We start from the raw sequence: 14,979 nt of genomic DNA on the forward strand, positions 1-14,979 counted from the left end.
CAAATGGAGACCAAAGCTCTGATACCATTTGTAGGATGGAAAGTATGTCTAGAGGGGGGGTGATTAGACTACTTGATAAAATAAAAATTTAGCATTTTCCCAATTTTAAGTCTTGGCAGATTTTAGCAACTTAGCACTAGTCAAGTAAACAACCTACACATGCAAGTCTAAGAGTATAGCAGCGGAATGTAAAACATTGCACATGAAGGTAAATGGAGGAGTTTGGAGGGAGCAAACGCAATGTAGACACGGAGATTTTTGGTGTGGTTCCGATAGGTGGTGCTATCGTACATCCACATTGATGGAGACTTCAACCCACGAAGGGTAATGGTTACGCGATTCCACGGAGGGCTCCACCCATGAAGGGTCCACGAAGAAGCAACCTTGTCTATCCCACCATGGCCATCGCCCATGAAGGACTTGCCTCACTAGGGTAGATCTTCACGAAGTAGGCGATCTCCTTGCCCGTACAAACTCCTTCGTTCAACTCCACAATCTTGACGGAGGCTCCCAAGTGACACCTAACCAATCTAGGAGACACCACTCTCCAAAAGGTAATAGATGGTGTGTTGATGATGAACTCCTTACTCTTGTGCTTCAAAAGATAGTCTCCCCAACACTCAACTCTCTCTCATAGGATTGGATTTGGTGGAAAGATGATTTGAGTGGAAAGCAACTTGGGAAAGGCTAGAGATCAAGATTTATGTGGTTGGAATGGAATATCTTGACCTCAACACAAGTGTAGGTGGTTCTCTCTTAGAAAATGTATGATGAAAGTGTAGGCATGTTCTGATGGCTCTCTCCCTAAATGAAGAGTGGGTGGAGGGGTATATATAGCCTCCACACAAAATCTAACCGTTACACACAATTTACCAAACTCGGTGAGACCGAATCAGAAAACTCGGTCAGACCGATTCAGTTAAATGTGAACGTTAGGACTTTCGGTGGGACTGACATGTCAACTCGGTGAGACCGATTTCATTAGGGTTAGGGCATAACCTAATCTCGGTGAGACCGATTATATAAACTCAGTGGGACCGATTTTGGTAATAAGCAAACAGAGAGTTGGTCAGGCAAACTCGGTGGGACCGATTCGCTCATTTCGGTTGGACCGGAACGTTACGAAGGGGAAACAGAGAGTTTGCATTGCGAACTCAGTGGGACCGATCGCTCATCTCGGTTAGACCGAAACGTTACGAAGGGAAATAGAGAGTTTGCAATCCCCTCTCGGTGAGACCGAGATCCCATCGGTGTGACCGAATTGATTAGGGTTTGTGGCAATGACTATATCTAGAGAACTCGGTGGCGCCGGATGGAAAATTTTGGTGGGGCCGAATTTGACTTTTGGTTTGGGACATAGGTGGATATGAGAAAGTGGTTGAGGGCTTTGGAGCATATCACTAAGCACTTTGAGCAAGTAAGCCATTAAGCAACACCTCATCCCCTTTTAATAGTATTGGCTTTCCTATGGACTCAATGTGATCTTGGATCACTAAAAGTAAAATGCAGAGTCTTGAGCTTTTGAGCTTGAGCCAATTCTTTGTCCTTAGCATCTTGAAGGGTCCACATTTCTAATCTATGCCATGCCAATCATTCAGCTTTCCTGAAATATTTATCTTAAAATAGTATTAGCTCAATGAGCTATATGTTGTTACGAATTACCAAAACCACCAAGGGATAGTTGCACTTTCAGCACTCGATGACCCTTGATCGATCCCTTGAAGTTGAGAACATGCTCTTTCGCAAGCTCCGCATTTGCAAGGACCCCCTACACCATCGTCCTTTCATCGGCATAATCCTCCTCGTCGGGCGACTCACGCAGTGCTCATATCTGTACTCCATATACGAATCCATTGCTTCAAAGAAAGGACAAAAAAAATAGCACTGGCATTTCACCAAATACTTGTCGTGTGTGGTGACCCCCATAGAGCGGATGGTACATGCGGGGCAGACGGACGAGAGATTTGGACTGACGGCGGAGGACAAGCGGCATGGCGACCGCATGTAGCGATGGAGGTCTAGGAGGGCTTGGCGGGCGGGCGGGGTGGTACAACGATGGCGGCAACAAGGGAGGAAGCGGATGCGGAGAAAGAGGAAAGGATGGAGACGCAGTGTCGGGGCGGGGTTTTGGGTGGGCCGGAGATGTTGGAGTCCTGCGTAGCTGCGATCCGGATACCCCGTAAAGCCCCACCTAATTTGCTTCCGGTTTGTGAAAAAACGGACATGCAAACCGGTCATGAACCGATGGGGTACCGTGAGGACCGCTTTGTCCGGACGGTTACGAGCGGTTTGAGTGCCGCGTTGAAGATACCCTTACACTATATTAATTCAGACTCAACTATATATCGTGCATACATAGGATCCATCGACCGCTTTGTGCACCCTTCAATTATCACTCTAACTCTTTCCCCGCTAAAGCTTTTATCGTATTTTCATCTTCATGATGCATGCCTACAATTTAAACCCGTGGCAGCTCGTTGAGAATTTTTTTTTTTAAAAATGGCATACCTTAATTGTATTTTTATGACAATGAATCAGATCGTATCTCGTATATCTTGGGTTGGCGTGTACCATTTAGCTATTTGGCATGAGATGTGCACCACACAACTCCTCTACCGTGCGAACCAAGTGGGCATCTCGTATTTTTATTGCAAAACCAACAACCAACAAAAAACCTAAAAAACATGTCCCTTTTTTCTGAAATTCCTGGCACGAGAACGGTTCGTACTACACCCGAGTCGGCCCCACGGGAGCCTCGGTCAGCCCGGACCCAGAGACCAGAGCGGTCAATTCAAACCGGTGGCGACACACCTGCTCCGGCTCCGCCATTGGTACGACTTTGGTAGAGCACGAGGCCAAGGCTGCACACCAAAAGAGGCGTCGTCGTCACTCCTCTTGCCTCCTCCTGACCGCCTCTGCCAGCACGCGCTTTTTGGGCCTCCTCGTCCCTCCCGTCCCCTCGCATCTCTGTCCCGCTTCTCCATTCCGCTCCGACGTCAGATCCGGATGGATCCGCCCCCGCCCGCGGCGAGCCCGCCGTCGAGGCCCCCGGACGCATCGGAGGAGCCGGGCGCCCCTGCCACCGCCACCGCCACCGCCAGCGCCGCTCCCGTCACAGGTACGACTCCGCGCGGCCGACAGGAGGAGGGTTTTGTGCTTGCCTCCGACCATTGCCGTCGCGATAATCGCAGAAAAAGTTTCGTTTCCGTTTCACAGGACGCCGCGTTAATCTGTCTGCGGTATTGCTGCTCCCGGTCTCATAGTTGTCCTAGATAGACGAGTAATTCGATCGGTTCGAACAAGTCAGCCAACATTTTGTGAAGCCGTGTAAGCTACTGAAGTGGGACGAGTGTACGGTCTTGCTTTTTCCTGTTTCCCTTTCTTGTTTCGTAGGATAGCCTTTCTGTTTTTGCTATTGCTCTGTTTTTTTCTTTCTGTTGCGTTATAGTTGGCGATCAGCTAAACATCTCCTTCAGTTATCAGCCACAACCAGAGAACCTACTGACAGAAATACAGAAACTTAACAACGTTACACGACTTCGCAGATGTTAGCTAGGATCAATGATCCCGGGAGCAGCGGTACCCCCGATTAACGCGCGTGCTGTAAAACGGAAGTGGTAAGACATGAGGCGAGAACTTTTATTTTGATCCAGCTTAACATCTTCTAATATCTAATACTCCCTCCGTAAAGAAATATAAGAGCGTTAGGGAGTACAAAACGACACAGGACAAAAAAAGGGGCATGTCGGTTGTTTACTTGTGTTGTGATAGTACTTTTTTTACCTGACCTTCAACCTTGGGTTGGGGAATTTCAGATTTAATAATAGTTGAATAAGGACAGGCTCATCATTCAATTGCTCTTAATTTGCAGACACTACTGACAGTACACAAGCTGATGCTCAAGGAGGACTACATGACACAGCTATTAGCAATCCGGAGAATAACAATGACACCTCCACTTCGACTCGAGGAGATTCACATTCACCCTGGATTTCGGAAGAACATTTGGGTGAAAGTTTAGTGCAGACTACCTCCAAGCAGGCAGCAAACTCAGATGGGACAAGGAAGAGGAATTTTCAGCCTGGAAATAAAGAGGCAGTACATGCTCCTAGTGCCGGCAGCAAATCTCACGCACGTGACATCTCTGTGGTGGAAACTAAAGATGCAAGGAGCAAGTTCTTGAAGAAATCTGATGTAAGTTGCTTTCGTAATTATTGCAGCATACCAGGAAGTGGGAAGTACTAGTGTTAATATCCCCTTTGAAACGCTAATGTTAATATCGATTTCAGAACGAGGATCCAGCATGTGAAGACAGGAAGAATGCCGATTTGGCAGGGATCTCAGAAGAATTGAAGGAAAACAATAACAGATCTTCTCTTAACTCTAGCAGCTTGAAGGATGAGAAGAAGCAAAAGAATAGAAGCAGAGGAAAAGAGAATAGCAATCATGTTCATAACACAAGCACTTCACATGATATTTCTTTGCCAACTAGCGCTGGTACCTCTTGTTTGACGTCGATGGTTACTGAGAACAATGCAGAAGCTCCTAAATGCATGGGTTTGAGGCTAAAGAAAAATCCAGATGATGTATCCCTGACAAACTCATTCACAGTACTTAACGCAGAGACCACGGATGGGGGAAATTTGAATGTAGACAGTACCATTCAAAAGAACTTTGATGAAGTTCTGCCTGGTTCACTTAAAGAGAAAGAAACTGAGAATGTTGCAACATCCTTGGATTCATCCGTGCTTCACTCCAGCCAACTGGCAAGCAGTAATGTGTCTCTGATGCCACTTCAAGGTGTTATAGTTGATGCAGATGTGAAGACCAACTGCCTACATTCATCAACTGAAGAAAAAGTTTATCGGAGTGCAGTTAGTGAAGATGTTACCAAACCTTCTGATCATGTTTCCCAGCCTAACATCGCAGAAGAGCACAAGAATTTCGGGTCCGGTAAACATATCAGAGAAGCTATTCTTCATACATCAGTTAATAGTGCTGGAATAGAAAAGGTCTTACCATCTGAAAATCAGAAGAACCAGTCGTATCCATTCAATGAAGGCGCAAACTTCTTTCAGAGAGGAAACGCAGACCGTAACTTTAGGGCAGATGTTCATCACCGTAGGAACATCTATGGATCAGGAGGCATGGGGAATTCAGAGTATGAATTTCAGAGGAACCAGTCACATCCATTCAGTGAAGGTAGAAACTTCTTTCCGCTAGGAAGGGAAGACCCTAACTTAAGGGCAGGTGTTCATCACAGTATGGACATGTATGGATCAGGAGGCATGGGGAATTCAGAGTATGGGTTGCAGAGGAACCGGTCGTATTCATTCAATGAAGGTGCAGACTTCTTTCAGCTAAGAAGGGCTGACCCTAACTTTAGGGTAGGTGTTCATCACAGTATGAACATCTATGGATCAGGCGCCATGGAGAATTCGGAGCATGGATTTCAGAGGAACCGGTCTTATCCATTTGATGAAGGTGCAAACTTCTTTCAGCTAGGAAGGCCAGACCCTAACTTCAGGGCAGGTGTTCGTCACAATATGAATATCTATGGATCAGGCACCATGGGGAACTCAGAGGATGGATTTCAGAGGAACCAGTCGTATCCATTCTATGAAGGTGAAAACTTCTCTCAGCTAGGAAGGCCAGACCCTAACTTTAGGGCAGGTGTTCATCACAATAGGAACATCTATGGATCAGGCGCCATGGGGAATTCAGAACATGGATTTCAGAGGAACCAGTCGTATCCATTCGATGAAGGTGCAAACTTCTTTCAGCTAGGAAGGCCAGACCCTAACTTTAGGGCAGGTGTTCATCACAGTATGAACATCTATGGATCAGGCGCCATGGGGAGTTCAGAGCATGGATTTCAGAGGAACCAGTCGTATTTATTCAATGAAGGTGCAAACTTCTTTCAGCCAGGAAGACCAGACCCTAACTTTAGGGAAGGTGTTCATCACAGTATGAACATGTATGGATCAGACGCCAGGAGGAATTCAGAGCATGGATTTGGAAGAAGCTATTTGGATCATACCAGTACCGTAAAGAATGAAATGCAGGAGAAAGAACGAACTTGCTTATCAACAAATCACAACAATGACCAGATAAGCCCTTCAAATTTAGCTCAGGCATATAGCGAAAAGCTTAGAATGTCCTTCCCTCCAAGAGATTCCTTGACAGGGTTTCGGAAGAAAAAGCTTCTTATTCTAGATCTCAATGGCCTTCTTGCGGATATCAATGAAGATTTCCACAATGCTCACATGGCTGATGCAAAGGTTCGAAGGAAACTAGGTAAAGTTACTTGTACAATTGTCCGTAATTATTATTTGTGAAAATGCAGATATAGAACTGTGACAGATGATATTAATATAGCACTACACCTTTCTACCAGTCTTCCGAAGGCCTCACTGTGATGATTTTCTCAACTTCTGCATAAAAAATTTCGAGCTAGGTGTATGGTCCTCAAGGAAACGGTACGATTTATTATCCTAATTTGTTTTACTTTATCCTCATTGCTCCATGCTTACTTACGTGGGATTTATATTAATCCTCATTGCTCCATGTTTACTAATGTGGGGTTTATAATTTTTCTAGGAAAAATGTTGATTCTGTTGTTGACATCCTTATGAGAGATTTCAAACCATACCTACTGTTTTCTTGGGTATGTAACATAAACGAACCTGTGGTAGGTGGGCATGCTCAATTGTATGTTATTTTGGTCCTAATATGTTTTGCGACCTTCATATGGGCAGGCCAGGGATAAATGCACAATGACTGGACGGAACACACTGGAGAACGTGCACAAACCAATAGTACTGAAGGAATTGAAGAAACTATGGAATAAGGAAGAACCTGGTCTTCCATGGAAGGAGGGGGAATTTTCACCTTCCAATACATTACTTGTGGACGATTCTCCTTACAAGGCTCTGCGTAATCCGGTATTTTCTCAGCTGTTTTCATATACCAGTGTCTTGTTTAACTGTTTCATCTCCATATTTGAATAATGCATATTTTCATGCCTATGTTATGCAGCCACATACTGCCATTTTTCCTCAGCCGTTCAGCTATCTTAACCGGAACGACAATTCATTGGGTATGCATTCACCATTTCATGTCGATGTACTTACCTAGTGACCTGTTACACTGCTACAGCCTATTGATGCATATAAATTACAATTCCTGATAAGCAGGTCCTGGTGGAGATCTTCGCATGTATCTGGAGAAACTCGCTTTTGCAGATGATGTTGAGTGCTACGTTCGCAATAATCCATTTGGTCAACCTTTTATTACACAGAGTGATCCACATTGGGACTTCTATGCTGAAATAGCTGGTAAAGAGTATGGCGCATTAACTTGTGCCTGAACTTCCCAATATGTAGTGAGGCGGACTAGTAGACTGATCTTGTGTTGATTCTTCAGACATGAGGGGAAGTTATAGCATGTTTGTTGTATACCTGACCTCCAAACTAATTTTACCGTGGGTTATGGAAAAAGTTGGTGCATCGAAGATTGGATTTTGGGTACCAACAGTTATAACTTGTACGGATGATCTCAAGTGAATATGAATGAATTTTGAGACGGTGGCTTAAGTTCTTAAAATTGTTTGTCACCGCCTTGTATTTGTTCAGTTTTTCTTCCAGTTTTTTATGGTTTTTTTCCTAACAGGGCATTGCTGTGGGTCTGTGTTGTTCTTTTATTTCTTGTACCCATTTTCTTGCTAGCCTTAATGGTACTACTCCAGTGTTTATCCCATTTGTTTTGAATTGCTTAAAAAAATCTAGTACTAGATAACATCTACACCACTTCTAAAAAAGTAGTATTGCTGCGGAGTACGACCGTCCCATGTGTTTGAACTGCTTTTTTACATGTTTTTTTTTTGTTATGATCTACAAAACATGTATGGATTCATCGTTGTGACACGTGCAATGTTTCTATGTGTGTTTTAGGAGTTAGTCAGATCATAACATAATTTGCCAAACATGAAATCAAAGCTCGCAAAGCTATGTTCACGCAAACGAGAATAGCGCAATCCAACTATCATAAACTTAAACTTAATTAAATTAAATTATCATCTATGATAGAAAATAATAATAATTTAGTTTAGAAAATTGAACCAGCCTGTTTGTTTCTCCTAATATTATTAGCCATTTAAACTATGGACAAAAGCTTTGTACAAATAATTCCTCCGTCGACACATTTGTTTTTCATTTCAGATGACATTGTCCTTTTGAAGGTCATCATTTTCATTCTGCTAGAACATACTCATAACTAATATTTGGAGTATTTTTAGTACTCCCTCCGTTCACTTTTATAAATCATTTCAGACAACTGAAAATAGGCTATTTTGCACATTGTCTGAAATATCTTTAAGGCCTTATAAAAATGAATAGAGGGAGTACTTCATTTACAACATTTGGCATGTTTTTTTAGGGCGATGATGGGCGCCGGTGCGTCGGCCGAATCGTTTCGGCTGGTCGTACCCCAGCCGTCGGATCGGCCTGTCCTGAGCCATCGGATCTTTATCCAACCAAATCGTGCTAGCCTAGCTCATCTTCTTCCTCTCGCGAGCGCGAGAAAAAGGAGCCCCGTCTCGTCGGTTGTGCGCGTTCTCCCTCGTCGCCGTCCCCTCGCCTGCCCTCCTTGTCTCTTGTCGCCACCCTCGGCGCCCTCGCCGGCCGCCATGGTCGCCGGTCCCAGCCCTCGGCGGCCATCCTCGTCAACCCCTGCGGTCACCCCTGCAGTTGTAGCTTCATTGCAGGGTGGTTTTGTAGCTTCCGTGGCAACCATTGTAGCTCCGGTGGCGATGACAGGAGCTCACCGGCGTGCTCACCGGTGTGCTCGCTGGTGCTCATCCCCGCTTGCAACAAAAAAAATCAAGCGCCGGGGGAGATGCCCAGTGCTGCAACCGACGACGGAAAAATCTACAATCGCTGACGAAAAAAGCTTCAACCGGCTATGAAAAAAGTTTCAACTCGTACGACGGAAAACTATGAAGAACCAAAGAAAAGTTACAACCAGTGATAAAAAAGCTTCATCTGGCGACGAAAAATGCTTCATCCGACAATGAAAAAAGCTTCAACTATGGAGCTGTAAGCCATGGACGACAAACGAAAAGCTGCAACCGGCGGTTACAAAACGCCATGGCCGGATGTAGCTTCCAGCGACGCCGATTGTAGCTTTCACAACCGCCAGTTGTAGCAAAAACACACATCGTCGTCACCGTCGGCGTATCATTGTCGTAAACGGTTGTAGCATTAGTCGGCGACACTTCACCGGTTCCAGCTCCAGTGTGCGTGGTTGTAGCATCTCCACAGATCGGTTGTAGCTCCTGCGACAGATGATTGTAGCATTTTCGCTGATGACGACGTTGCCTGGCTACAGCTCCGGCGAACTCGGGTAGAAACTCTAGAGAATGTGGTTGTAGCTTTTTAGGTGAAAGGTTGTAGCTTTGTCGACACACCTTGCTGGTTGTAGCTCCGGTGTTCACGCGTTGCAGCATCATTGCAGGGTGGTTGTAGCTTTTTGATACGTGGTTGTAGCATTGATGCCGTTGTTCAGCTAGGTCGTGCGGTAGCCTCCGAGCACTGGCAGCTCGAAGCAAACCTCCCCCGAGCGGCAGCAGGTCACGTCGTCGGCAGGTCCTTCGTGCTGCCGGGTCCCAAAGCAGCTGGTCCCTTGTGGTGGCTTGTCCAAGGTTTGGCTTGTTCCTCCCAAGCAGTAGGGAGAAGGAAGATGGCAGCGAGATTTGATGCCTTGTCTGGGCGAGATTGCTGCCAGGTCGCCAACATGCGGTGGTGGCAGTTTATCTCCGGTGGGATTGCCACCGTGTTTGGGAGAGGGGGCCGCAGCGGAGAAGAAGCTGGGCCGGGCGCGAGAAGGAAGATAAGGGAGGAGGATGATGCTGAGGTGGGCCCTCGCACCTAACGTGTCGCAATTTGTATCGCTAGGAGCTGCGTGCGTGGGCGGAACCGGCCGAAGCGTTCGACCGGCGCGCCCAACGCAAGCGTTTTCCTTTCTTTTTTTAACCCACAGCCGTACGTTTTTTTTTTAGCGGAACCCACAACCGTACGTATATCAGACAAAATCATTCAGCAAGCCCGTCAGCGAAGAATAACTTTTTCCAACCTCATAAAGCCTTTTAAATCTAAATAACCCTAGCCCATTTAACACTGCGGCCCGGACCGGACAGGCCCAGCAACTGGCCCAGGCAAGACATCCTAAACGCGGAGATCTATAAATACGAAACCCTAAGCGGCGCACTCCTCTCCATTCCGCCTCCACCCCCGAACTCCAAACCCTAGCAGTAGCGCCGCCGCCGCCAGGTAAGAGGCGAGATGGTGTCCGGCTCCGGCGTGTGCGCCAAGCGCGTGGTGGTGGACGCCCGCCACCACATGCTCGGCCGCCTGGCCTCGATCGTCGCCAAGGAGCTGCTCAACGGGCAGCGCGTGGTGGTGGTTCGCTGCGAGGAGATCTGCATGTCCGGCGGCCTCGTCCGCCAGAAGATGAAGTACCTCCGCTTCCTCCGCAAGCGGATGAACACCAAGCCCTCCCACGGCCCCATCCACTTCCGCGCCCCGGCCAAGATCCTCTGGCGCACCATCCGCGGGTACGTCGCCGGCGACGCCGCCGCCGCCTAGATCCGTCCCCGTATCCATTTGGGTTTGCGTGTACTGATGATGCCGTGTTTGGTGGCGCTCTGCAGTATGATTCCGCACAAGACCGCGAGGGGCGAGGCCGCGCTCGCCAGGCTCAAGGCGTACGAGGGCGTCCCGCCGCCGTACGACAGGACCAAGCGCATGGTCATCCCCGACGCGCTCAAGTACGCCGGCCTTCGACTGCCTTCTAGATCTTGGCGTGCGTCTTGTATGTGTGTTTGATGTTGACGTGGCTTGTGGTTTTGCAGGGTTCTGAGGCTGCAGCCTGGGCACAGGTACTGCCTCCTCGGCCAGCTCTCCAAGGAGGTCGGATGGAACTACGCCGACACCATCAGGGTATGCTGTTTCATTGTGCTGTTTCTTCAGTACTCAATAGTTGCTAGTGTTCGACTGCTCCCAGTGGGTTAAGATTAGTCTTCTCTGTCATGCTAAACTAAAGTGGTCTAGTTGTACTAATCATTCTATGAAAGTTCAACCTGATTTCTGGTACTCTAATAGATATGGGTTCAGCTTATGTCATAAACTCTCTTGTGCTGATAAACTATTTGTTCTGCATTTTAAAAATGTTTATGCTGATCCCCACCATTAAGAATCCAGTCATAGATCATGCTTCATAATACTTTGAAGAATTTTGTTTGCTCATGCTCGCAATCATTGTGTAACGTATTTTGCTTGTGATGTTCTGCTGGCTGAGATGTGCATGATCTGAGTGATGAAGAAAATCGTTCGGATTCCCACTGATTTTCATGATTATTACAACCAGCTACTTCTGACGGATCGTGCCATCTCTTGTATTGTATTTGCACATTTGTACTCCCTTAGGACTATTCCATAGTTTCCTTTCTTTGTTTTTTGCAAACCTTTTAGCAATGCAGTTTGAATCCTCCTTTTTTATGTTCTACTGGCTGATGAGTGCATGACCTGAGTGACGAATAAAATCGTTCGGATTCCCACTGATATTACATGATTATTATAACCAGCTACTTCTGACGGATCATGCCATCTCCTGAATTACATTTGCACATATTTACTCCTTCACACTGACTGTACATGCATTCCTACAGTGGTTACAAACATTGTTGCTCTTGTGTTCTGTTGTGTTGAGTTGCATGATTCTGGGTGATGAAGAAAATCGTTCGGATTCCCACTGATATTTCATGATTAGTGTAACCAGCTACTTCTGACGGATCATGGCTTCTCCTCACTTACATTTGCACTTTTGCACTGCTTTATTACGGGTCGTACATGCACTCCTTATTTTGTTAACAACCTTGTTGCTCTTTGTGTTCTATTCGGTCAATTGCATGCTTCTGCGTGATGAAGAAAATCGTTCGGATTCCCACTGATACTTCATGATTATCACAACCAGCTACTTCTGACAGACCATGCCATCTTGTGCTCTTAATGGATTTTGCTCTGTTTTGGGTTTCAGTTCATTCAACAGTTTTGCTGGGGTTTATTTTCCTTTGAGCCTGTGATGTTATCAAAATATTTGCTACTCTTGATGGGTTTATCCCACTTGATGATCTCAACCACCAAGATCTCTGAGGCTCTTTAGTTCTAGACTAATGTTATCATTACAGTACATCCCCTGTTGCCAGGCTTTGTTCATTATGTGCTGATGTATGTGCATACCCTGTTTCTCATCACTCTTTGGCCTGTATTCAGGAGCTGGAGGAAAAGAGAAAGGAGAAGGCCAAGGTCTCCTACGACAGGAGAAAGCAACTGGCGAAGCTCCGCGTCAAGGCCGAGAAGGCGGCCGAGGAGAAGTTGGGAACTCAGCTGGAGATCCTAGCCCCGATCAAATACTAAGAGAGATTAGAGCTTCCGTGCGCCATCAGTTTTGGGAAACCTCTGTCCTCTTGTCTTTGAGTAGTTTGGTAACTCTGTGATAGTACAACCTGGTTGGTAAACCTTTGTTATGCATGCAGTTCTGCTACCCTCATTTGAAATTTTCTACTTGGTGAACTGTTTCGTTTATCAAATGTGTGCATTTGGAGATTCTAGTGAATGTCTATCAGGTGATTATATGTTGCTGAGGCTGTTTCTCTTTACTACAGCCATGGCAGTCTCTTTGACCTATCGTTGGAAAGTTAGAAGTAATGTGTTTGCCTTTGTACATGTCTTTCTTTTTCACTCATCAGATTAGCGGCATGAAAATTCTAGTAAAGCTACTGTTTGTGCGGGATACTGCACACATATTAAAGATAAAGATTTGTGTACTTGATTTCTTGGAGCTACCTTAAAAATCTAGTTTTGGGGCTGGCCTTAAACTTCTTCCCATATTTTTTGAAATAATGACACATTTATATGTCTCATCATAATAATTCAAACAATTATACATTGAACTCATACTTAATAATAATTTGAAGGCAACATTAACATAACTGATGTTTCCATGCTCAACTAGTTCATGATCATTGTGGCCCTAGCTCATTATCGGTGTGGCCCTCCATGCGTTGACGCATTAACAAAATTTCTGGAATTACCCCATTCTAGCTGAATTGGTGGTGTGTCATCATATCATGCTATGCAATATCACGCAGGCGGTCATGGTATGGCCTCAAGCCTTTTTTATGCCAAAAGTGTGCAGGATCATGAATGGCAAAAGAGTTTGGAGAACCTCAAATCCCCGCTCTACATCTTGTCTACATGTTTCTTTGTTTCCTAGCAAAGTGAGGATTCTCGTACCATGCTTTCGACATCCTTTCGACATGCTTCTTTGTCTCCTGACAATCAAAATATGAATGTCAAATCTATGTCATTTGACGCCACAAGTTCTAGAATTATAGTTGCATCTTTAACCTTTCCTTTGAATTGTCCATGTAATATCGTAGGGCAAAGCTTTCATTTCCAATGCATGCAATCGATACTTTCAAGTATTCCTGTAAAGCCTTTTGATGCACCCATCTCAAGAAGTCTTGCAGTGCCCTTTCATTTGAAGCTCGAATATATTCTTCTCCAAATATCTCAATGATGGACTTCGTTAATTTAAATAAGCTGTCAATGCAAACTCTCTGCCATTCATCAATAGAATTAACTGTATGCAAACATTTTCACGGCCTCACAATATTTTTTCAAACTATTGTGACCTTGTTGACCAGTTGCATTTCTTATTTGTTGAATGCATAAGAACAATCTCATTGACATTCAGAATCTTCTCCTAAACGTCTTTGCACCATATACCAGATTCTCACCAAAGTAGTCACCAATAGCTTCGCGTGACCGTCTTGCTTGTTCCGACGGAGTACAAGATGACCAGGCACTGAACCTCCCCAGTTCGGCTTCTTGTTTGCCATCGTGTCTGCATACATAGCCATCACAAGATTGATTTCTTCATCCTTGTCCGATGGCGAGTCGTCGAAAAAAGTTTGAACAAGTGCGTTCATCTACAATCAATAAGAAAAACTATGATCAACCTCATTGTCAAACAATTTTTTTCAAACATACAAATATTTGGGTGAAGAATTTCCTCAAATACCGTTGTTGCGTTGGTTTCTTGAACTAGGACTTGGAGACGAAGGCCGGAGCGGGGCAGCGAAGGAGGGGATGAGGCGAGGCAACAGAGGAGGAGACGCGCAACGAGGGACGGTGGCGCTCCCGGGCCGCGGCAGCAGCAGACGGCGGCACACCGGGATCACGCCGCGGAACCTGGCCTGGCAGAGGCGGACAGGTGGTGGCTTGGCAGGGGGGGGGGGGGGGGGGAGGATCAGGGCGGTGGCAGGGGTGTGGCGCACGTGGTGGTAGGTGCTGAAATTTTAGCCCGCCAAAAAGATACACGAAGAATCCTGCTGAAATAAAATGCCATTTTTACAGGATCTCCTAATATGGTCGTTTTACAAGAACTGTTGGAGAGGGTTTTTTTTGCCTCAACTTCCCGTAAACGGTTGTTAATTTAGAGATAGGGGAGTTGTTGGCTTTGCTCTTAGACCGTATAGCATCTACAACCGGGCTCCTTAAATGCCTATACGCATGGGCTGACGGCTCGGTCAGTGATTTCACAAAATCGCGATCCAACCGGGCTACTCAACCAGCCCTATATGTCCAGACTGACTGATACCCCTTCTATCTAGCCCGTATCTAGGGTGGTATGGCGAGGCCCGGACATGCTTGGGAGAGTCGGACTAACGGGCGAGACCCTCAAGGACACACGTCGAAACCAAGTCAGACGCATTCATGCTGCCGCTCCGGCGGGCCGCTTCAGGGGCCAAATCCGGCTATTTCAGCCGGTCGGCGGCCCCTTAACCCTAGACATTTCCATTTCCACCCTCGCAGCCCACCGCCACTCCCAGGGGCGGACACAGGATTTGGCTAAGCC

The 14,979-nt window shown here is 46.1% G+C and overlaps 2 protein-coding genes, 1 long non-coding RNA gene, 1 other non-coding gene and 4 pseudogenes across 5 annotated transcripts; 7 read left to right on the top strand and 1 right to left on the bottom strand.

Moving 5' to 3' along the window:
• The first annotated feature begins 2,805 nt into the window (after positions 1 to 2,805).
• LOC125530500 (uncharacterized) lies at positions 2,806 to 7,633 on the top strand. Of its 2 annotated transcripts, XM_048694892.2 has the most exons (8): positions 2,810 to 3,118; positions 3,872 to 4,194; positions 4,290 to 6,297; positions 6,398 to 6,479; positions 6,601 to 6,667; positions 6,759 to 6,944; positions 7,039 to 7,099; positions 7,197 to 7,633. In XM_048694892.2, exons 1-8 carry the CDS (start codon positions 3,007 to 3,009, stop codon positions 7,367 to 7,369), a joined length of 3,012 nt encoding a protein of 1,003 aa, XP_048550849.2. In that variant the 5' UTR covers positions 2,810 to 3,006; the 3' UTR covers positions 7,370 to 7,633. The 2 variants fall into 2 exon arrangements, 1 of the variants encoding a protein (XP_048550849.2); XR_007292947.2 differs by lacking the exon at positions 6,601 to 6,667 and having other exon boundaries at positions 2,806 to 3,118.
• Positions 7,634 to 8,950: 1,317 nt separating this feature from the next.
• Positions 8,951 to 10,138, bottom strand: LOC125530501 (uncharacterized). The gene is made up of 2 exons (XR_007292948.2): positions 9,467 to 10,138; positions 8,951 to 9,334 (listed from the first exon to the last, which is right to left on the bottom strand). It is a non-coding gene; the product is annotated as an uncharacterized LOC125530501 (long non-coding RNA).
• A 116-nt stretch (positions 10,139 to 10,254) lies between these two features.
• LOC125530499 (large ribosomal subunit protein uL13w) lies at positions 10,255 to 12,667 on the top strand. The gene is made up of 4 exons (XM_048694891.2): positions 10,255 to 10,612; positions 10,709 to 10,825; positions 10,910 to 10,997; positions 12,330 to 12,667. Exons 1-4 carry the CDS (start codon positions 10,341 to 10,343, stop codon positions 12,471 to 12,473), a joined length of 621 nt encoding a protein of 206 aa, XP_048550848.1. The 5' UTR covers positions 10,255 to 10,340; the 3' UTR covers positions 12,474 to 12,667.
• On the top strand, positions 11,365 to 11,439 carry LOC125530503 (small nucleolar RNA R12; annotated as a pseudogene).
• Positions 11,581 to 11,656, top strand: LOC125530505 (small nucleolar RNA R12; annotated as a pseudogene).
• On the top strand, positions 11,775 to 11,850 carry LOC125530504 (small nucleolar RNA R12; annotated as a pseudogene).
• Positions 11,970 to 12,045, top strand: LOC125530506 (small nucleolar RNA R12; annotated as a pseudogene).
• Positions 12,131 to 12,213, top strand: LOC125530502 (small nucleolar RNA SNORD24). The gene has a single exon (XR_007292949.1). It is a non-coding gene; the product is annotated as a small nucleolar RNA SNORD24 (small nucleolar RNA).
• Positions 12,668 to 14,979: the final 2,312 nt, after the last annotated feature.

This window comes from Triticum urartu, chromosome 5A, assembly GCF_056163025.1.
Source record: "Triticum urartu cultivar PI428250 chromosome 5A, HENAU_Tu73, whole genome shotgun sequence".
NCBI lineage: Eukaryota > Viridiplantae > Streptophyta > Magnoliopsida > Poales > Poaceae > Triticum > Triticum urartu.

Excerpts from the sequence above, each read along its gene's own strand:
- LOC125530499 (XM_048694891.2), top strand. The coding sequence starts at position 10,341 with ATGGTGTCCGGCTCCGGCGTGTGCGCCAAGCGCGTGGTGGTGGACGCC. Across the intron at positions 10,613-10,708 it reads CTCTGGCGCACCATCCGCGG|TATGATTCCGCACAAGACCG; the intron begins GTACGTCGCCGG and ends GGCGCTCTGCAG. Across the intron at positions 10,826-10,909 it reads GTCATCCCCGACGCGCTCAA|GGTTCTGAGGCTGCAGCCTG; the intron begins GTACGCCGGCCT and ends GTGGTTTTGCAG.
- LOC125530500 (XM_048694892.2), top strand. The coding sequence starts at position 3,007 with ATGGATCCGCCCCCGCCCGCGGCGAGCCCGCCGTCGAGGCCCCCGGAC. Across the intron at positions 4,195-4,289 it reads AGTTCTTGAAGAAATCTGAT|AACGAGGATCCAGCATGTGA; the intron begins GTAAGTTGCTTT and ends TATCGATTTCAG. Across the intron at positions 6,298-6,397 it reads AAAGGTTCGAAGGAAACTAG|TCTTCCGAAGGCCTCACTGT; the intron begins GTAAAGTTACTT and ends CCTTTCTACCAG.